The sequence below is a fragment of the Pempheris klunzingeri genome, chromosome 5, assembly GCF_042242105.1.
Source record: "Pempheris klunzingeri isolate RE-2024b chromosome 5, fPemKlu1.hap1, whole genome shotgun sequence".
Taxonomy (NCBI): Eukaryota; Metazoa; Chordata; class Actinopteri; order Acropomatiformes; family Pempheridae; genus Pempheris; species Pempheris klunzingeri.
In genome coordinates this window covers 27972501-27995606 of record NC_092016.1, presented here as the reverse complement: position 1 = coordinate 27995606, position 23106 = coordinate 27972501, and the positions used below count along the sequence as shown (strand labels likewise).

General features: G+C 41.5%; 1 protein-coding gene across 1 annotated transcript in view; it reads right to left on the bottom strand.

Annotated features, from left to right (window-relative positions):
* Window positions 1–2989: 2989 nt before the first annotated feature.
* The window catches only part of ckap5 (cytoskeleton associated protein 5), a 41055-nt gene continuing 20938 nt past the window's right edge, over window positions 2990–23106 (bottom strand). Inside the window, exons 20-44 of the mRNA XM_070830806.1 lie at window positions 23002–23106; window positions 21705–21879; window positions 20834–20947; window positions 20409–20537; window positions 20031–20225; window positions 19775–19901; window positions 19541–19623; window positions 18957–19067; window positions 18154–18276; window positions 15897–16046; window positions 15586–15789; window positions 15178–15313; window positions 14813–15006; window positions 14528–14700; window positions 9181–9354; window positions 8961–9081; window positions 7684–7863; window positions 7348–7535; window positions 6895–6970; window positions 6623–6811; window positions 6356–6493; window positions 6130–6213; window positions 5838–5997; window positions 5633–5754; window positions 2990–4579 (exon numbers count right to left, since the gene is read on the bottom strand). The exon at window positions 23002–23106 is cut by the window's right edge and continues 35 nt beyond it. Coding sequence (XP_070686907.1) covers window positions 4316–4579; window positions 5633–5754; window positions 5838–5997; window positions 6130–6213; window positions 6356–6493; window positions 6623–6811; window positions 6895–6970; window positions 7348–7535; window positions 7684–7863; window positions 8961–9081; window positions 9181–9354; window positions 14528–14700; window positions 14813–15006; window positions 15178–15313; window positions 15586–15789; window positions 15897–16046; window positions 18154–18276; window positions 18957–19067; window positions 19541–19623; window positions 19775–19901; window positions 20031–20225; window positions 20409–20537; window positions 20834–20947; window positions 21705–21879; window positions 23002–23106 — 3715 coding nt within the window. The 3' untranslated portion in view covers window positions 2990–4315. The remainder of the gene's footprint in view (window positions 4580–5632; window positions 5755–5837; window positions 5998–6129; window positions 6214–6355; window positions 6494–6622; window positions 6812–6894; window positions 6971–7347; window positions 7536–7683; window positions 7864–8960; window positions 9082–9180; window positions 9355–14527; window positions 14701–14812; window positions 15007–15177; window positions 15314–15585; window positions 15790–15896; window positions 16047–18153; window positions 18277–18956; window positions 19068–19540; window positions 19624–19774; window positions 19902–20030; window positions 20226–20408; window positions 20538–20833; window positions 20948–21704; window positions 21880–23001) is intronic.

Sequence of the window (23106 nt, the reverse complement as noted above, 5' to 3'; positions counted from 1 at the left end):
ATCTTTTAGGGGGGTAAAAATAAAAAAACTAAAATGTGGTTGCATAAATATTCACACCCAGAGCCGGCTCTAGCCATAATGGTGCCCTAGGCGAGATGCGCACCGATCACTCTCCCCGTGCCCCCTCCAAGGTGTAGGACGGGGGGCGCCACTCGGGGATGCAAATTATTACCGGCAGCGCCCCTCCAGCAGCTGGCGCTCTAGGCGACCGCCTATATGGCCTATGCCTAGAGCCGGCCCTGTTCACACCCTTAAACTAATACTTTGTTGTTGCTTTTGGGAGACTTCAAATGTGTTTCTGCTAAATGTAGCCAGGCTTGGATGTTTTTCTTTGTAAGAAAAGGCTTCCGTCTTGCCACCCTACCCCACAGCCCAGACATATGAAGACTAAGGGAGGTTGTTGTCACTTGTACTACGCAGCCAGTACTTGCCAGGAATTCCTGCAGCTCCTTTAATGTTGCTGAAGGCCTCTTGGCAGCCTCCCTCACCAGTTTTCTTCTCATCTTTTCATCAATTTTGGAGGGACGTCCAGTTATTGGTGATGTCACTGTTGCGCCATATTTTCTCCACTTGATGATGACTGTCTTCACTGTGTTCCATGGTATATCTAATGCCTTGGAAAGTCTTTTGTAACCTTCTCCTGACTGATACCTTTGAACACCGTGGCTTTTGCTGTAAGATACAACTAAGAAAATGTGAGAAAAAGCTACTAGAAGAGCTGAACTGTATTTGGGGTTAATCAGAGGCACTTTAAATGATGGCAGGTGTGTACTGAGTCCTATTAACATGATTCTGAATGTGATTGGTTCATTCTGAACACAGCCACATCCCCAGTTATAAGAGGCTGTGCACACTTATGCAACCACATTAGTTTAGTTTTTTATTTTTACTTTCTCCCCCTAAAAGTTGTACAGGTTATAGGTCACATTAAAGGTGGAAAACGTTCTGAAATCATTTATCTTGGTCTCATTTCACAAAAAACTGGCAACAGGGAGACAGGAACAACGAAGCTGAATATGACAAACAGTGTGAAGAAGCCAGTAGTGCAATGATTATAATTATATACATGAGCTAGGTAGCATATGGGTGTATACAGTATAGTAGATTTACACGTTCAATAGTGCAGTGGTCTGTGGATAGAAGTGTTTTTGTGTCTGGTTGTTTTGCCGTGCAGTGGGACTGGGAGTGGGAGTTGGAACAGGTTGTGATGGTCTGAAGTGATCCGGACTCTGGGTGCATATAAACCCTGGATGGAGGGTTGCACAGATTATTTTCTCTGCAGTCCTGACAGTCCGTTGCAGTCTGTTCCCGTCCTGCTGGGGGGCCGATCCAAACCAGACAGTGATGGAAGTACAGAGAACAAAGTGGATGACTGCAGAGTGGAACTGGATCAGCAGGTGGAACCTCCTGGGCTGGTGCAGGAAGTACATCCTCAGACGGGCCTGTGGATTGTGATGGCGGTACGCCCGACGGTGGTTATTAGACTCCCATGAATTGCTACCACCGTGGGCTTGCACGACTCCCACTGTTTCTACGATTATCGATCCAAGTATCCATTATTTTCCATTCTATTAATTTCTCTTATCATCAGTATACTGTTGCTATTATTATTGCTGTTCAATCCCACTCAATCTTTATTTATATAGTGCCAATTCATAACAAGTGCTATCTCAGGACGCTTTCAATGAAGAGCAGGTCTAGACCGAACTCCTTCATTAAGAGAGAGACCCAATGATTCAAGAATTCAAAAGTTGTTGCTGTGAATCTCTTCCTACCTCTGCCAACATGACCCTGGGTCTGTTGGGAGAGTTGTAGGATCTTGTGGCTCGTGGTAGCAGTTCGCCTCCCATACTATTATAGTTACTCTCTCTGTCCCACCCACAGCCAACACAGACCCTGACAGAATGCTGCCCACCTCTTTCCTTCCAGTTAAAGGGGAGTTTCTCTTTGCCATTGTCACCTGATGCTTGGTCAAGTGGGGATTCTTGAATCATTGGGTTTCTCTTGAAGAGTTTGGTCTGGACCTGCTCTTTTATGGAAAGTGTCTTGTCGTTAGTTATGAATGGGTGATATATAAATAAAGACGCCTGGTTCTGTCGGAGTTTTCATCCTGTTAAAGGGCCGTTTTGGGGATTCCAGAATCCTTAATCTTGAGTCACTGAGTCTCTCTTAAAGAATTGCTCTAGATGTAAAGTGTCTTGAGATAACATTTGTTATGATCTGGCACTAGAGAAATAAAAACTGATAAATATTCTGAGAAGAATGAATTTACAGCTGCATGCCGTTTTGCTGGATCAGTTCTAAACTACAGCCAATTTAACAGCAACAACCACCAAACTACAGTAAAATACACATGACAAATACATAAGATGCAACTGTTGATTCAATGAAATAATTGTGAGCAAATCAAAGATGGATTGTTAAAAAAAAAACAACAAGACTTTATTTGCCATTTTCCACTATGGATTATACAAGGAAAGCTGAAGAGCAAGAATGTAAGACTAGTACTGACGTTTTCATTAAATACAAAAAAAACAAAAAAATGTTATTCGTTTTTCTTTACACAATATTCGGCTACAGAACAGATGACTGACATCACCCTCATCTTCACAATCAGTCTTCATCAGAAAGACAATGACCTCATTAACATATTTATTGATGCAAACTTTATTTACATAAGGAAATAAAATCACTGACTTCATGCCATGCTCTTTAAGCTTACAAACACAACAGTGTGGCTGCTGTTAAATAACTGAAGGGGGGTGTTAATGCAGGACAGTACATACAGTATTTACAACCAAATGTCAACCCACCGTACAATCCAGCACACAACTGAAACACACCTGTATACCACTCTGCTTGGTCTAGGCTTCCTTAATGAAGCACTTCATCTCGCTGTTAGGAGACACATTCTCAGTCCTGATTGGCTGAAAAATGGCAGGTTGCACTAAATTGCACCCTTCTTCAGAATAAAACAGGAGTTTCTGACCCTGTGCCATTTTCAGTCTGCAGGATTTAATCCCAAACAAACTACAGTTGATCATTTTGAGTTTGGCTGGAGGAAAATGATGAAAACGTTTGGCCTTCTTAAACTGAGACGCTTGAAAACCACTGACTTTCCACAAGCATTTACTCAAAAGGCCACAAATCACTTTCACAGCAAGTCTGAAAAGATTCCATCCGTAACCCTGACCAGAGACCTCGAAGAACTTCCTTCAACATCAGCATACGACTGTGGGTTTTAGGGCCTTGTCAGTTTCACTGAGTAAATGAGTGTCTGAAATGGACAGAAATCAGACACTTTGTGGACTTTGATGGAGTACGTGGCAGCGCTTCAAGCCCCATTTTAAAAAGAGCCCAGTGACTAAAGAGAGGCCAATGTGGAATATTTCCTTTGCCTAAGTAAACATAGTAAATATGAATGTTTCTTCAATTATTCCAAATCACTAGATTTCCCCAGATCAAACAGGACTCCAGATGAAAGGACTTAAAACTACAAACTGATAACATGACAGTGTTGGCCCACACGGGGGCAGTAACACGCTGACTTCAGCTCTTTACAGTAGTGCTTCTCCATCCAAACACATCAGCAGTGGCGTGGTACATCATGGTAACTCAGGCAGAAATACAACCACATTAAGAGCTTCAGAACAGACAAGGGGTTAACAACTCTTAAATATATACAAACGTCTTAGGCTGTGATACTAAAACGGGCAGGAGATGAGTAAGTTCACCATTTCATTATTATTTATAATACAGTGACAACTGTACACAGGAGAATGGAGGGGGGTGGAGTTTGTGTTCATTAAGATGAAATTGTACAGAGAACAAACGCTGACTATGTGACCCTGTACACAACATCATTCACTCACTCCTCGACTCACAGTGTCAACTGTCAGGGCAGAAAAGCTAAATCCAAATGATTTGATGCCTAAACAGGACATCTTTGTGATACGTTTGAATAGTAGCTAAACACAGATGGTTTCTGCAGTGTATATGTAGAGGCTAAAAATCCCAGTCACAGCCTTAGTTCAATATGAATATAGTCAACTACAATCAGATTAGGGTGCATTTGATTTCAAATAGCTTACAGGCACAGTGGGTAGAGTCACGTTCGAACTTAAGGGTGCATTTGTCTGTTGCTGCCTGGTTTGTTGATACAGAATGGCATGGACTTTAGTGTCAAAATGCTTTAGATTTCCATCTACTGGAACGTAAATATAAACGCAAAGCGAGTTAAAAGAGGAGGATGTATTTTCTACCAAATGAACTCCACAGGCTTTGTGGATGAGGTGAGGTGGTCACGTGGTGCTCCTTACTGCCGGTTGCTCTTTATTCTCTCCAGGCGTTTCTTCAGGTCGTCCAGGTTGGCAGCCGGTGAAGCGGAGCGGGTATGTCCATGCGTTGGGGAATGGGAGTGTGCGTTATGTTCCTGTTGGTACAGCTCTCTGGACTCCTTTAACTGAGACAGCTTACTGTGGAGCATGTCAGTGGAGGAGGCCACGGATGGCTTTGAGGACAACAGGGAAGACATGGGAGGACGCTGCTGGAGCTCATCCTCGCTTCCTCCAACACCTTGCTGCAGGTGGAGAGAGAAAGAAGGTGAAGAGATGTCAGCTTTCATCATGTACACAGTAAATGTTTCAATTGGGCAAATATTAAAAGCCTAAATTGAAGTATTAAACTGAAGTAATGATGACTAACTAGATGGTAAATGTTAAGTTACCCAGGACAGCTGTCATTGTATGTGGTGAAACCACATACAATGTTAATCATATAAGTTGAAATTAATAATAATTGTTCTACTATAACAAGCATACAACGCCGAATGCAAGGCTACATTTGAGACCAATTTTGAATTTAAGATAAAAATGAACACACATGTGAACACAGAGGACAGTTCACAGTAGCTCAGTAGAGTTGGTCTAGTCCGTCTGTAACAGCAGTAACTGTCAACCTTCTTGGTAATGTTTAAAAGATTTCACAAGCTTAAAGCGCATTTGTATATGAGTATCTTCACATCTCGTTAAGATATGGTCTGTAGTTAGGTCAGCTTACACATGTCTTCATCAGTTCCACACAGACAGCTCAGATCAGTACTTAGTTTGGTATTTGAGTTAGAGTTGGAGAAGTTGGATTGGTAAATCCTTAATAATCAACAATAATGTTATCAGTGATGAGCTAAAATCAGCCACGGAAATGAATCAAACAGGCTCTAATGAGAACAAGACCACATTTGAGGTGGGTGGATACACAAATACAAAAAAACAGAAACAGAAAAAAGAAAAAGTAACACTTAAGTCTTTTGCATTACATTGATGTGAGGATGAAGTGACAGCAATAATAGCAGAGTGTGATATATATATATATATATATATATATATATATATATATATATATATATATAGATATATATATATATATATATAGATATATATAGATATATATATATATATATATATATATATATATATATATATATATATATATATAGATATATATATATATATAGATATATATATATATATATAGATATATATATATATATATATAGATATATATATATATATATATAGATATATATATATATATATATATATATATATATATATATATATATGAGTAAACGAACCCTTGAGGTGTTTTCCAGGCCTTGTCTCTGTCTGAGGATCTTGAGTCTCTCATAGTAAACTGCTGGTTTAAGCTCTTCATGGTTGCTGCTCAGACTGGCGTCAACACCATGCTGAGGAATCACTGCAGAAATGCACACACCAGCGTTACTATACACTCCTGACTTCATTCTGACAAACGCACACAGCAACAGGCTCCAGCTGTACCTGCTGAGGTCTGAATGCGAGCCTTGCCCTCTCTCTCGGACTCGATCATGCGAAGGCCTCGCTCCACGTAGCTCTGGAAGAACTGGGACGTGTTCTTGAGGAAGGGCTCCAGATCTGCATCCGAGTACTTCTGTTTGTACTCGTACAACTCGGTCAAACCCTGAGAAGAAGATTACACATTGTTGAAACATGGCTTTTTTTAATTATAATAAAGTTTTTGTTTTCTGTCTGAAATTTAAAAAAAAAAAAAATTGTACAGCAAGAATGATTTGAAGAACCGAGCTGAGCTGACCTCTTTAGTGTTTTCCTTGGAGCCGATCTTCTTAAAGATTTCAGACAGAATGTCACTGACTTTTGCCTTTGACATCCGATCCTCCTGCAATAAAATAACTAATTCTGTTAGCAATAACACAACAAACTTAATTTTGATACAAGAGCTACTGAATTTGTGAAAGCTCTTGACAAAAACATAAATGGCCACCGCAGTGGATGTTGTGGATTTGGTTCGTGCTGCTCACCGTGCGCAGACCAGTCTTCTCATTACCATGGTCGCTCTTGAGTCCTGACAGGTTTCCAGAGTGTTTGACCACCCGCCTCAGATGAGCCTCCAGTTCTGATTCATTACGATTCTCTATCATTGATAGGTGGTCCAGGATCTGTTTCAGTACATTTATGCAGTGAGTCCTGGGTCATTGTTCTGCTATTTTACTTATTGAGTGTTAATGTATTTGAACCACAGAATTTAAAATGCTGGTCAGAATATGATTGAGTTGTGCGTGTGTTACCTTGGCCCCGGTGAGCTTGCAGAGTGTGTGTAAGAGAGTCTTGAGGGTCCTGTGTGGGACATCACTTTTGAGCTGCTTGAGTTTCTCTTTGGGGAAAACCTTCATGAAGTTGTGGACATCTAGTAAGATCCGATCCAGGTTGATGTTGTCAATGGTCTCTGGGAGAAAGCGGATCATCCTCCACAGACACTAAACACACACATATACAGGACAGTCAGTATAGGGTCAGTACTAGCATGATGTAGGATGTGTCACGGTGCTGTGACACTTACCTTCATGACCAGTTCAGAAAACATGGGGGGGCCAGCTGTTGTGATTAAACTGTCCTGAAGCAGAACCAGCAGAGCACTGCAGAGAGGCAGGAAGGGAAGATTCTAAATAGTTTAGATAGATTTAGTTTTTTCTAGAATTATTGGTTCTCTTTGTGGTGGCCTGTCCAAACGGTTTACTGTGCTCTTTTTATCATTGAGTGAATTCAACTAAAAGTCACACATTATGTAATGGAGACTAAACACTATGTAATTCAAAATAAAGCCAAAAACGGTGTTATTTTGCATTTAACAACCATTTCTTACATCAAAGTGGAACTTTACACAAAATTATATTTTGTACACAATCAAATAGCCGCTTGTTGGCATATACAATGATAGTACGGGTGATCATTTCAACTAAACAGTGCAAAATGTGCTACTATCCTGAGTAAAATCTAATTTATTCATACTAACCTGATCATGTTGGTCTGGTCTGACTTCTCCAGAACTCTAATTACCAACAGGTTGACTGATCTGATAAGTTGCTGTCCATCCTCTATGTCCTCCACTCTGCCATCCAGCATCAGTGTTATCAGACCATGCATGAGGTCCTTCAGCACCCCCATAGATGCTTCTCTGGCCAGGGACTCCATGGAGAACAACTGACAGAAAGTGCCACAAAGACATTACTGTCTCCACATCCTCCCTGTCCACCTCAGGGTCTTAGTAACTACATTGGTGAGGTTGATTGTTACCAACATGTTATGTTAGCATATGTACATGTATATGTAGCAACAGACAGTGACTCACAGACAGCATGTTTCCTATGATGCAGCTATACAGTTTGATGATGTCCCTTTTGTCCAGCCGGTCGTCAGCCATGTGTGTGCTGTAAATGAGTCTCAGCTGCATGAAGGTAGCGATAAGGAATTGATCGATGTGTCCTGACATGACTTCTGCTTTGTCCTCCTGCCGCAACACTTCGTCGATCTGTGGGAACAAACACAACTTTAAAGCAACAATTGATATTTTTTAATAACAATTGCTCAGGGCAATGTGAAAACAATGGGACATTGGTGATAACTCTCTAAATTCATAACTACAAGCCACCCGTTTTTTTTTTTTTTGTTTGTTTGTTTGTTTTTTTTTTAAAAAGAGTTCATTTGAGCTCATTGTTTCTATTGTGTTACAATCACTTGGTGTTTCCCAGACCTAGTCCTGGGGACCTGGGAACAAAGAACACTTCTCTTGACAGCAAGAGTTTTAGCCATGTTATTATATATGGTTGGTTGAAGTTAGTGTGCACTAGACAGATAATTCATCCAGTCACTTGCCAAATATTTGAACATGCCTGTCCCTTTACAGACAGTTTCTACTGACAACTTTCTTTCTGGTTCTATGTAACAAACCATTTGGAGCATTGCGTTAGGTTTAAGGACGAGTCCTGACAAATTCAATTTACTTTACTGGTGGGAACCAGTGAAGCAGTGTGTTGGTGCCTGTTCAATTCTGTCCCTCTGAGACCTTTCATAGACATAGAAAATGGCATCTGTTAGTCCATGCATTTCTCACGTCTAGGTTGGACTATTGTAACTCCTTATTATCAGGCTGCCCCAATAAGTCCTTAAAGACTCTCCAGCTGGTCCAGAACGCTGCTGCTCGTGTTCTGATGAGAACTAAGAGAAGAGATCAAGTTTCTCCAATACTGGCTTCTCTTCATTGGCTTCCAGTAAAATCTAGAATAGAGTTTAAAATCCTTCTCCTCACCTACAAGGTTCTTAATGTTCAGGCTCCATCATATCTTAAAGAACTCATAGTACCGTAATACCCCACTAGAGCAGGCAGTAAATGCAAATCAAAGCTTTAAAACATCCCTTTGTCAGCGTCAGACACAACCTTCATGTTTCCATAAAGTCAGAGACATCATGTCTCTCAGTGAGCAAGTGCTGCAGTGATAAGTGATAACAGGTTGCATTATAATTCAGGTGAACAATGCTTTTGTTGTATCATTTGCAGGAACAATCAAACTAAAATGCGCTAAACTACGCCAATCTGTGTGTGTGTGTGTGTGTGTCTGCGTGTGATACCTGTGCCAGTGCCTGTATGCTGGTGTTAATGTCACCACTAGCCACCTGAGAGATGACAAAGTTGATGGTGGAGGCTGTGCTGTTATGGAGGTCATCAAAGTGTGGAGAGACAGAACGCATCCTTTGAACAAAAAAGCAGACGAGCAATGTTCAAAGAAAATATTAGTTCCCGTGTTTTACATTCTATCTGAACTGTGTATGTGCTTCAGTGTCTGTTTACTTGGGTTCAGGGATCATGATTGGCTCCAACAGTTCGTCCAGCTTGTGTTGGACAAGGTCTGGCAGCTCACACACTCTGCTCTGGTCCATCTCAATCATATCCAGGTCTAACTGGAACTCCTTGGGAATGGATGGGTGGGAGGACTCGCCGAGCTGGGCATTCTGGCGGGCTTGGCTGGATGGACAGAGAGAGGAAGGGATTGGACAGGACAGTGTATTTAGTCCAGTGTACGATCGATCAGTGCCTTTTAACTCCAGTCCTGAATGACAAGCTTTTGCTTGTTTTTTTTAATGTAGGATGAGAATCTGAGTGTATGTCGATGTATCCGATGGTCTTCAGTCTAATGTGAATGTATGTGGTGCAAGACGTTCAATAAAAAGTATAAAATGGTTTGACCTCTACGCAGTCATCCTCTTATTACAAAAAAAAAAAAAAAAAACTTAAAAAAAAAAAAGAATTCTTCATGCTTCTAACATTTTCCAATTTAAACAAGTTTAGAACATCTTGCAAACAGTCAAACATTTAGATGAGAAGACGGGTTAAACTACTATTAAGCGTGTGCTCAGCCTTAACATGTCAAAATTACATTTGGACTGATCAGGACTGGAGGTAATCAACACTGACCTAAAACCAACATTTAGCGTTTGTAACCTTTCAAAAGGGGGGGTGACGACAATCTTGAAAACAGGAATAAAAAAAAAAAAAAATCAAGTGCTTAGTCACATAAATGATTTAAAAAAAAAAAAAAAAATCTTAACAGACTACAGTCACTCACAATTGTTACTTCTGTGTAATCTTGTCATTTAACGACTGGCCAAACAAATCTCAAGAAGATGAACACAACTTTGAGACCATCAATCACATACACCTGATTGGGGAGGGGAATTTCAGACGGCCCATTCCTGTATCATTGGAGAAGGTTGTTGACTACAATTGCCTTTACCACGCAAGACATTGTTGCAAGCTTTGCAAGTGGATGGTTAGAGCTAGCCAGCGGGTTAACTAGCTAATGTTAACGTAGCAAGTCATGGCCAATGTTTTGGTCCTGCACCAACTATGTCTCTCTGTTGTGGCTAATCAAAGAGAATCACAGTAACGAATGCAATAGAAATATTTGGCAGTGGTGTTACCAATGAAACTTCTCACCAGCACTAAGTGTGCTGAAATTAACAAAGTTTTCATATTTTTCCACTTTTTGATCACACATACATATTAAGATGACCACCGATTTAGATAAAAAGGCATTTGGCATGAGGCTTGATTCCCATATTTTTCTGACTTGCCTCAGTATGGATCCAGGTGGGTGCAAAGTGACCAACTACATCTGCTATTTCATGATTTATATGAATATTTGATTGAAAGGATTGAAAAGCTCATTAATGATGTCATAACTTACAGTCCTTATGAAGCATATTTAAAAGTGACAGGACATTTTGAACATTAGTCTGGTGAACATTAGTCTGGTGCTTTACCTACCATGTGATAGTGGGGAATACCCTCATTCCCTACCATGTGAAGAACTAAAGAACTAAAACCCAAATGTCACAGCAAACTTTTCTGTTCAGTTTTATGAATGATGAGTATTCCTTTGCATTCAGATATGAAAAAGAGGAGGAGGAAGGAGGTACTCACATCCTATATGTGCGATACATTGTTCTGCTCCAGAACGGAAGGCAAGCAGAACAGAGAAAAGGAAAAGAAAAAAAAAAAAAAAAAAAACACCACAGGAAGAAAAATGAAGGGTTAAGAGAGGAAGAGGAGAGGAAGCTGGCCCACCAGCCAGCTAAAGACACACACAAAGTTTCACAGAGAGTGTAAAGAATTTTATGTGCTAATTTTCCTGTGAAACAAAACAAGTATCAGAGAGAGCAACCCAGCATGCAATGACAAAATAAAAATGGACAAGAGAAGGACAGATTAGTTGTAAGCAGAACACAAACAGTCAAAAGATGTTTGACATGAGTCAGTGAACAGTACCAAGGATGTAGAAGTCTGTCATGGAAGTGACAAATTGAAGAGATGGCTGGTCGATGGAACGGATAACGTGCTTATGAAACAGAGGCTTTAATATGTTCAAGACATTTCACATTTGACGAAAAGATATAAAATAAATGTTGACTGCATTCATTTTTAAGCATGCTAGTCTTCTGCCTGTGAAGGAATTATTCAAATGAGTGTAATTTACAGGCCAACATCATGGGACAAGCGGTTTTTGTAGAACAGAAGTTGGTTTAGTGTGGTGGGGAAAATCAGGTCTTTTGAAATGAAAAGACCGTGGATTAAGTTATTTTCTTTATCGGACTGGTGTTGGCTGGAAAGTTTGTAGTGTGGCACAGTGACAATCAAATCTATGCCAATGGCATAAATGGTGACAGAAAACCAGCATTTTAGATATCCTTGTTTCACACCACTTATAAACTTCTTCTACCTAGTTAGTACCATTTCATGTAACCTGGTCATCCTTATTTGAACAATTAGATTGATACTGCTTTATATGTAGGATGCTTGATCTCTTACGAGTTTTATTATAAAAGTTAAACCCATAATTGAATCTGTTGGTTTTTTGAATCCTTGACCATAGCATACATAGCAGTCAGAAGAGCAACTCACTTTAGACAATTAAATCCATCAGACTGCCTCTATTTGTTACAAAATCTGGGGGCAATGTATATGGAGATTATTTTGTCTTTTCGTATTGATGACTAACATCCTAATTATATCCACTGTGATTGAATGTTAAAAATAAAACGTGAAAAAGTGTAGAGTTGTGTTGATATTGAAATACCTTACTGCTAAAAACAGTACTATCTCCATTTTCTTATTCAAACAGTATCATCCTAAGAATAATTTTACTAAGAGGTGTTTCAGCAACAGCAGGGCTGTGTGTGTGTGTGCGCGCAGGCAAAGCAGGCGTTTCCACCTCTCATATGGCTTGCTGCAGCTTTCATGGCGACAGACCGAGAGATGTGGCTGAAAGGGCTCTAGCAGACCGTCCCTGGGTTACTGACAAAGCAGACGCACGCAGCAAAATATGGCACTATTAGGGACACCAGTCTGTGAAAGAGGTTTTAAACCCAAGCAGGCAAACGGAGCAGACCTCCACCAACGAGGTGTATTGAGTCATTTGTGTTCAGTCCGTTTGATTTTGACTTCATGTTGAAGCTCATAGTGAAGAACTGGAGTTACATTCATGTAACTATTGGTTTATCCCCTACGTGGCTCTGCTCACTACCCAAGACAATGAATATGTACACATCCCTCCAATCGGGAGTGTAATATGCATGCAGCATTTGTCCCTTATAAAAAACACTGATGCATGCATTGCTTGTCTCCCTTGAAACCCAGCAACAGCAATTGGGACAATGCACAAACTCAGAGGGTGGAGCATATACAAAACGGAAATAGTAGTTCATTGGATGCAATGCCAGTTCTGTAACAGGCTTCGCAACTGGTTAAAACCAAGGCAAAGGCAACAAAGATGAAATGTATTCCCAGCTGTGTCCAAACTGGCATTGGCTTGAACCCAACTGCAACAAGAAACAGCAGTCCAGCATCGGCCATCTAAGGGTCTTGCATCAAACTGCATCCATGTCAGTAAGGCTGGACGTAACTCAAACAACACCTCCATTTGCACCACACAAGGTCGCCCAAAACAGTGCCAAGCACTGAATGAGACGCAGAACTGGCAATCATGTCCCTGTGATATGAATGCACAAAGGTTAAAGAGGACGACCAGGAGGCAGCCAGACTGATGTCTTCCCAAGTAACCCCTGCACAGTGCCATTGATGATACATTGACCCCAGTGGAGTGAGCCATCAGGCCCACTGGGGTAACATGGTCCACCGTCTCATAACTCTTGTGGATTGCGTCATAAATCCAGTGACTGAGTTACTGGGAATACAGAGGCTGACAGCTGTGGCAGACCAACAACGGGTCTTCCTGATACCCACCATATACTCCACATAACAGATGGTGTGAAGTGTGCTCCTTGTCCCCGTTGGTATGAAGTGGGGGAAAGACAGCACTCAGCCGAATGACCCTTGACCTGAATGAAGAGGTAGCTGGTAGGAAGGGTTGGAAGGAACCCCCAACAATCTCTTACTGACATGCATGAACAATGCCAAGACAAAGCACACAATTCCCTTGCTCTCTTAGCTTATACCAGGAGTGTTGTCTTCAGAAACAGGACCTCCAGGTCTACCTGGTCCAAAACGCTCAAAAGGCAGACCCACTAGGCCATCCAGCACTGTTTAGAGGTCCCATTAAGGCATGAGACACCCAGAAGGGGGCCTCAGTGTGCAAATCCCTTGCACATAGCGCTTTGCCAGTGGGGAGGCTTTGGCTGGCAACCAGCCCAACCACAGGGCCAACACACATGGGCAGACGACCACTCACACCTACGGGTCATTTAGAGTCACCAATTAACCTAACCTGCATGTCTTTGGACTGTGGGAGGAAGCCGGAGTACCCAAAGAAAAACCAACGCAAGCACGGGGAGAACATGCAAACTCCACACAGAAAGCTGGAACCTTCTTGCTGTGAGTCAACAGTGCTAACCACCGCACCACTGTGCTGCCCTCAAATTATTTCCAAAATCCAATAATCAGTATCATGTGAACCAATTTGTCAAAAACATACTGTAACATTTGTCAAATGTATGAAAAACCAACACCACTTCATGCAATTTACATTTTCATGTTCAATAAGTGTGTAGTTCAAGTGCTACTAACTGCAAATTTGGCCCTTAATGTGCAGCCTAATAATCCTAGACTTGAGCTTCAGCTCTCAATAGTTTAGAATTTACATAGGCTATTAAACTGAGAAGTGAAATATCAAGGTAGGCTAATGCAGACAAAGAGTTTTTCCTTGCCACTGTTGCCCAATACCTGATGATTGCTCATGTAGGGATTCTTGAATCCTTAACTTTGAATTCTTGAATCGTTGGGTCTCTCTTAATTAAAGAGTTTGGTCTAGACCTGCTCTTTATGAAAAGCATCTTGACACAAAACGTATGAATTGGCGCTATATAAATAAAGATTTATTAGAATAAATGAATCCATCCAAAATAAAGAATTTAAGTTCCGTGTTTTATCATCTGATATATTTTGACTGCATTTCATGATGTTTTAGGTTTTTGCTGTGGTACTGTATCAAGATATTTAGGCATTTAGTATTATAATTTACATCCATTTAGACTGTAACTGCCAATAACAGGTAGCCCATGCACTGAACGTTTTTACCTAAATGTTATAAAATTTGTGGACAGCAAGTATTACTGGCCTCCTTACTGGTTTTTACCCAGCTATGGTTAACATAGCCCACAGCCTTGAGTCAGAGGTGACCTACTTGAGTTTGTTGGGGTCTTCCTGGGCAGGCTTGCGGAGGAAGGTGGCGTTAGGATTAGTTGGGTGCTCTCTCTGAGATCTCTCTGTTGCACTCTGCTTGGCTGGAGCTACAGGAGTCTTCTTGGCTGAACGCTTGATTCTCTCCTCCAGCATGCTCATGTCTTTCTCTGACAACTGGAAAGGATGGGGGAAAGAACAATGTAAAATTGTACAGACAAGAGTAGGTTTTAGGGTTGAATCTTATGACACACTGCAAAATATGATAACGGTTTCATCTCTATCTTACATTCCCTATTAGTTTGTAGACTTGATCGCCACAGACGTTGTAGACAGCCACCACAGTGTTCAGGGCAGCATTGCGAACAGATGTGTCTCTGTCACCTATGTGAATGGCAATCTCCTTCAGAGACTTAGCTGGAGTTGGTTGGCATACATTCATCCCATAGCCCTCTATCAAACAACCCAACTCCTCCAGACATTCTGAGGACAGAAAGCAAACCTTAGCAACAATGTTGTTAGAATACTTCTTTCAAAACATTTTCTTCCAATAGTAGTAATAGCCATCAAGGAGGCGTTTAATGAACAGAACAGGTTTGGTCAGATATTGATACAGCTTTAGCCAAAATGACAAATTGCTGTAGAGAATCCTACCGGCTCTCTGCTTGGAGTTTTTAGACTTAGTTCCATCCATGAGGAAAGGGAAGACCTTGGATGCAGGGTAAACCTTACACAGCATGGTTAGTATGGTCCGAACATCTTTGCGAACCACATCTTTAGACTCTCCAACCTGAACAGGAGAGAAAAAAAACAAGCAAAAAAAGTGCTATATTTTCATAGCATTTCATCCAAAGTGCTTTACGTTTCCACGCCTCATTCACTCATGTACTCGCACACAGATAGCAGCAAGCTACCACGCAGGGTAAGTGGTAAACGAGTGGTTGTTAAATTAGAGAGAGAATACAGTCCAAGAGTGCTGGCCTGATCACAAGGAGCAATTTGGAAAGGAGGAGCTGTCCAGGCCCTCAATCAGCGACCTGTGTGAGTGTGATATATGCTCACCTTAAGTATGAGGTACGGGATGAAGGAGTTGGCCTCATACTCAGTCAGGTGATAGTTCTGTCTGTTCAGCATGGCAAACAATAGCTTTAGATACTCCAGCACCTTCATCAGGACTGTGGTGTTCGTGTCAAAGAACCGCAGAGTAAACCACTTCAGAATCAGGTCCAGACAGCTGATGGTGGCTTCGCTCTCACTCTCCAACCTCTACCAAACACAAACACACATTGATACTTTATTACTAAAACTCCTTGTAATTCCTAGAGCCCACTCATAATATGCAACCTCCTTCTATAAGGAAGAGAAACAGCTACCTCAATCATGACTCCTATGGCCTTCACGTGTCTCTGGAAGTCGAAGTGATAGAGCTCATCCTGCAACCACTTAGCAAAGCAGGTGGACATCTGGGTTTTCAGCTGCTCCACATATTCATCTCGAGGAGTGATGAAGTTCCACTTCAAAATCTAACATAAAAATATTGAGTTAAACTGTAGTCAAAAGCATTTGATCAAACCAGACAAAACACTCGATGTTTTTATTTTCCCATCAAAACATTGGCTACAATTATGATAAACATTTTTCCATGAATGAATTTTCAATGAATCGCCACCTTATCGTGCTGGGGGAATTTGTGCGTCCCTGTGAACCTGGGAGCTGTGTTGTCGGGGGCTATAGACGCCCAACATCTATGATGGACTTTGTGGTCGTGTCACTAAGACAAAAACCCGGGTGTGGGTGGAGTTCAGGGAGGCTATGGAGAAGGACTTTTGGGTGGCCTCAAGGAAGTTCTGGCAAGCCGTTCGGGGTCGGGAAAGTGGGGCTTGGCTCAGGCTTGTGTTCAGCCAGGGAGCAGAACTGCTGACCCAGACTGGGGATATCGTTGTGTGGTGGAAAGAGCACTTTGAGTAACTCCTGAACCCGATCAACACGTCCTCTGTAGAGGAGGCGGAGTCTGAAGACTTGGGGAAAGCCTCGTCCATATCCCTGGCAGTGGTCTCTGAGGTAGTTAAGCTCCTCAGTGGCAAGGTTCGCTGATCCAGTCTACTTGTGTTTTGTAGACTTGGACCGACACGGTCATCTTGACAAAGCCTGTGGGGGGGTACTGCAGGTTCTTTGCAACGAGCTATTCGGTCCCTGTATAAATCAAAGCTGTGTTCGCATTCTCGGCACAAAGCACGTTCTCAGTGGGTGTTGGATTCTGCCAAGGCTGTCCCTTATCACCAATCCTATTCTTGATTTTCCATGGACAGGATCTCAAGGCGTAGCCGAGGTGAGGAGAGCGTCCGGCTTTGAGACCTCAGAAATGCATCTATGCTTTTTGCAGATGATGTGGTTCTGTTGGCTTCCTCAGACCGTGACCTTCAGCATGCGCTGGGGCCGTTTGCAGCAGAGTGTGAAGCAATCGGGATGAGGGTCAGCACCTCTAAGTCTGAGGCAATGGTTTTCTGCCGGAAAACGGTGGGTTGGGAGCGAGTTGCTGCCCCAAGTGGGGGACTTTAAGTATCTCTAGATCTTGTTCACGAGTAAGAGAGTGGGAGCTGAGCCAGAAGGCGAAGCTCTTGATTTACCAGTCGATCTACGTTCCAACTCTTACCTATGGTCATGGGCTCTGTGTAATGACAGAAACAACGAGATCACGGATACTAGTGGCCAAAATGAGTCCTCTGTAAGGTGTCCGGGCTCAGCCTTAGATATGGTGAGGAGATCATGGATGGATTGGTTATTTAAGACTCTCTACTTTGCTAAGATTCAGCACAGGAGCTGAGAGCATTTGCAGCATTGTACAAACAGATACTCTTAAGGAGAAATACAGAACAAGTAAAAGCATTGGATCAAGTTAGGATTGTGGGCAATGTGATCAAGTCTAATGCGTTTAGCTGCTAAAACTGACCTACACTACACTACAGTATATTGTGTTCTTTAACTACACACACAATGCAGGCATTATTTGTACCCATTGTGGTGGTTAAACAGAAAACTTCACTGAGCTGAACCTTTGACCTCTAAATAACATGACAATCAGGCTTGTCAAACCTCTTGAACACAAACATGGGCATGTCCAAAGAAATCAGGCAAAGGTTTGGGGAAATGTGCATAAAGAATATTTACTTAGACTGTGTTATAGTTGACTGGACCTAATACTAATAAACAGGGATGCGAATTTCAAGCAAATATACTATTTGATGGTCACAACGAACTATTCGAAGATTATTCGAATAGTGAACTATTAGAAGATTATACACCCCATATCAATCTACTGCTCCCAACGGGCATACTACCAGACACCGGTAAAAACTGAGGAAAATATACTTCTTAAAAACAAGATGATAGTTGTGCCAACTATTCGATTTTGTTTAATGTAATGAATATTCGAACATTTGAAAATCATAATAAATAAGAAACTAGCCAGTAAGGCTGATCATTTAAAAGCAAAAAACTGTCGACAGTCACTGTGAACTATTCAAAGTTTCTTTTAGTATTCCTTTAGTTAGTAACCTCTCACATATACTGTATGGAGCTACTGCTGCTCTGAGCCATTGGGGTCATGTTTTTCCTCTGCCAGTCAGGTACCTTCAGTTGCTTCTCTTCCTTGATCCTCTGTTCCTTAGCGTTGGGAATGAGGGTGAAGATTGGCCCAGACTTATCTTCTTCATCCTTCAGGTTTTTTGCTGCAGGCTTCTTTCCAGCTGCACCCTGAGAAGGAACGCAATGTCACAATGTGAGGAATAGTAAGTGAACCAATATGCTCTAGCCATGGATATGTTCTTACAATTGCATGTTATCATGTTTTCTCATGGACTTTTTATGCAATTTGGATGACATAGTAGGTCTGTGTAGATGAAAGCCGTTAAGAGAAGAAATAGGAGAAAAAGGGGTGTTATGCTGAAAAGAAAGAACAGAGTGTGGAAACACTGATGCAATATTATTCTAAACTGTAAAACACATTGACACTCAGAAGCACACATTCATGCAGCGGTGTGACCTGACACCTGAAAGTGGAATGTGACCTCTGCTTGCGCTCTGTAAGCATGCACATACTGAACATTCATCTGGGCACGTTGTTACATGTTAAAATCTTAACAGATGTCCGTTGATTTCAGTTCACCTAAAAACTGTGCATCCATGAGAATTTGATTAACTAGTATATTCAGTGGCAGTATTAGTGATTAGAGAGACACAGGATTAGACTGAGCCAAGACCAAGGCAAAGAGAACCTGAACATTAACATCTGCCAGGCCAACAAGTGTCCATTGAGAAACTCTGCCCATGTCAGCTGCTCATGTACTCTAGAGAGCTTACAGCTCATTTTAATAAGTAGCAGCCTGGACATTCAGGCCCGAGTTTCATCATGAGGACCCCTGCTACACATCTACCTGTTGACTGCCAGAAGCAGCCTTCCCTTTGCTGAGGGGCTTTTTATTAGCATTACTATCCTTGTCCTTCGAGGGAGGGGGGGGGGCAGGTTCCTCAGGAGGGGAGGGAGGCTGGGTGAGTAGAAAAAAACAAAGGCAAACAAAATAATCACATAATGTTCATAATGTATTGAAAACCAAATGGTGTGCATAGGCAAAAAAGGAAACCTATGTGCCTCATGCACAACCACCAACAGGACTGACAAAAACTGAGGTACAAATGGTGGATACGAGAATATTTACACAGGCTCTCTTAAGCGTCTAAAAATAGAAAATAAAAAACACACCATTAGTGTGGTCAGACTGGACCCAGAAAACTTCAGAATTCAGAAGACTCCAAAACTGAATACACCTCTCCGTTCCTCATTGAAATGAATAGGCAGCATAATCCAGTCTGATTATACCCTACACCCAAATCCACTTTGTGCTGCCTAATAAATCTTCTAATGGCTGTTCAGTCAAAAGGCAAGAAAATATGAAAATGTATCTGGACCATCTCATGTCAGTTTGTGTTTCAGTGTGCACACAGGAGCAGACAGACATACCTTCTTAGCAGCCACTCCTCCTCTGCCCTTTTTAACTTCCTGTTTACCGTCACAGTCATCGTTCGCTGGTGAGGCCGTGGAGGCTACAGAGAAAATGTATAGGTCAAACCGTTTGCTGCCACACAAAAAAGGAAGAAAACAAAACATTCTGCGATCAAACATCAGATCCACATCCTCCCATCCTACATATGTGGGTTGTTACCCACAAAGTCCATACAAACATGCCATACAAACCTGAAACAGCTCTGTTCTGCTCTGCAGAGCACTTTCCCCCTCCACTTCTGGCAGGAGGAGCAGGTTTAGCTGGCATCACTGCCCTGGCCTTTTCCAACATGGCCACTACCTGATCTTTCGAAGCAGGCTGCAGGGAGATGACAGAAATATCAATTATTACAGACGAGACATTTGCAGTGCCTGACCCCAGACAATGATTCATAGCTATTAAAATGGCTTCAGTTATTTGTTTTAGCTCAGTGTATCAGATCAGTACTTTGAGTTTCCCTGTAGCTTTGTTCATCTTGTCGTAGCCTAGGTGCATCATGAAGGCGGGCAGGGCGTCCTGGGCTTTCTTCCTGACATCTCCATTTCTGTCCTCAAGACATGTGTAAAGCTGAGGAACACACAGCATCAAATCCCCTGGTACAGTCCTCTGGGTGGGCAGCTTCTCTGCTAACCAGCCTAGCACCTAGGTGATTAAGAGAGTTTTAGGACAAAGCATGCATCTCTGATCTGCATCGTGTGTACCATTTCACTGAGGAATACGTACACCTGACATTTCACTTTAGCTGATGGAATTTCTCTGTTATGAACAAACAGAATAAAGGCCTTTCCTCCTTAAACATGTCTATCAATGTCTATCTGTGAATACCTCCTGTCGGAGGAAGGGATTCTCTCTCTTCAGTTCCTCCGACAGGTCTTCTCCTTCCAGCCACTCCTTCATCCCAGTCTGCTCTACCCAGGCCTGCACAGTGGCCATGGCTGCTGTCCTTACATTAGCCTGCAGAGGAATGGAGAAACATCATCACCAATCTTATCATGCCTCTTGGATTAATTCACTTTCTTCATCATATATAGTCCATTTTCAAAATGCATGTTACAGTAGTTTAGATTTCAGTATTTTTCATTCTGTGCCCTCTACCCTCTAAAAGTTTCAGCACCTGTCTCTTTAATGGCCTCCTTTCTACTGTTAATGGCCCTTGTTTAAAAAAAAAAAAAGAAGTCTTTAGTAAAATGTAAATACAGGCACATTGCTACTGTGTGATGTGTTTCTGATGTGAGTTACATTCTTGGTACCTTGCTGTCTCCCAGTACGGTGATAACAGGGATTCCAATTGCTTTAACGTGCTGCTTGAGTCCAGGTCCCATAGCTGTAGCCAGCTGCTGCAGGATAGTCAGGGTCTGTTGGACCTGAAGATCACAAACATTGTTAATGGTCTGCATTTCTAGACACACACACACACACACACCTTGCCCAAGGAGACTTCAACGTGCTGACTTAGAGTGGGTCATCCATCAATCGGAAGGCCAATTGTGAATGAACAGAATATTGTAGTCACGTTTGAATGTCCTATTATTGTGAAAATTAGATCTTAAATCCTTCACTATAGTAAAACTGGATCAAGTATTTTGACTGGCCAATTCAGAGCATTGATTTTTTTTAACTGTTGCACATAATACTACTTTTTGATATCACAGCAATATGACATCACATCTCCACAATTGACAGATCATGTCCATTTCAATGTCAGAAAGAAAAAAAGACATACAAGCAGCCAGTTACTTTATTGTTCAGAGATTTAGTGCAGGAGTGAGCCCTTTTCCAAACATGGCTTGGATATGTTCACAGAAATGTCAGTACAAGGTTTCATCTAGTTCTTGTGGACTGAAGTGGGAGCTCAAAGTAACTGCATGTGAAAATGGAAAGTAAAAAACAAATAAAATGAATGAAAATATGTTGATTTTTTATATTCTTTATGATCTTTGTGCAAAGCTAACTTCTCTATGGGACGATTCATTCAATAAAAGCAGCAACTGGTAACTTTCAGCAAATATGACAGAAGCGCTTTTTTCCTCAGATGAACCCCTCTGAGTGTGTGTTTCCTCTGATTTCGGGCCAAAATACAATTTGACTTGTCTACTGGGAAAGGCGTGCTCTCTTACTAACCAGGATCTTGTTCGAATCACCGAGTCGTCCTTTGAGGGCCAAAGGCAGCTCTCCAATATTGGCTGTGATGAACTTAGCCTCTGAGATGATGGCTGCAGTCTCATCTAGCCCCTCCTTCCTGATCTTCCAGTTTTTATCCTCAATTTTAGACACCAAATCAGATGTGATCTTGTCACTTAAAAACAGGAAGAAGAGAGAGACAACAAATTAGGAAGAGGAGAAAACAGTGGTATCAAAAATGCCATGTCCTTGTTTCTTACTCCAGTTGGAAGAAATTTAGTTGATCTGGCTCGCTCTTACATCGACTCTGTGAAATGGTGTTCCTGAGTCATATGTACATAAAATAAGTATTGTGGTATCTTGAGTGAAATAATATTAGAAAGCTGAAGCAGAAAGGGTGCGTTTTAAATTAAAATTTAATGATTTTAAAAAGGCCTCAAAGAAAATTGAAGACTATTCATGATAGTTAGACATTTTTCCAATATTGGATCAAAAAGACAATTTTATCAAGTGTTAAAATTCTAAATACAATTAACTGTGATCCACTGTTATGTGAGGTTCTGTTTTAGATGTGTGAAGCATTTGCTTCATGTTTTCACTTCATAACTAATTTCTTATTTTCAAATGGCTTGAAAGCCTACAATACATTATATGTGTCTTATGCTACAGCAAGTACAGCACAGTACTTTTTACTCCTGTTATTCCATTAGCTATACGGTTTACCCTCACCGTCAGCTGAAACATCAATTACTTATTATAATTTGGGGGATGATCACTGGGATGACACACAGACCAACCATTCACACCAATGGGCAATTTAGAATCACTAACCTAATCTACATGTTCAAGGTTCAAGCCACAGCAGATTCAAACCTGGAACCTTCTCGCTGTGAGGCAACAGTGCTAACCATCACATCTGCTAAATATTTTTTTCATATCGACTAAAGCATACACTTGGAGAAATGGATCCGGTTGGGGTGTTTTGATGTCATGTGTGCAACCTAAGGCCAGACTGCACTTCTGACACAATGGGAATACCCCTTATTCAACGCTCTCTGCCTCTCACTCATTTATTAGAACATGACGTTAAATCCTGTCTCAAAATGTAAGACATTTCATAGTCAAAAAAAGTGATCCACAGAGACCTTGTTCTCATATATGGTTAAATCCTAAAAGTCTGAAAGTGTCTAGGAAAAAAAGAAAAGATAAATTCACATTTAATGGGGCTGTTTATATTTCATTTTATTCAGCCAGGTAGACTGAGAGGCTGTGTCCTACACAGTCAGTGTTTGGTTACCTGATATCTGTTCTGGGCAGCAGGTCCATGATGTCCTGTCCTCCTCCATCTTCTTCCTGCTCCCCTCCTTCATCACCCTCCTCCTCCACCGCTGCCTTCTTGGTG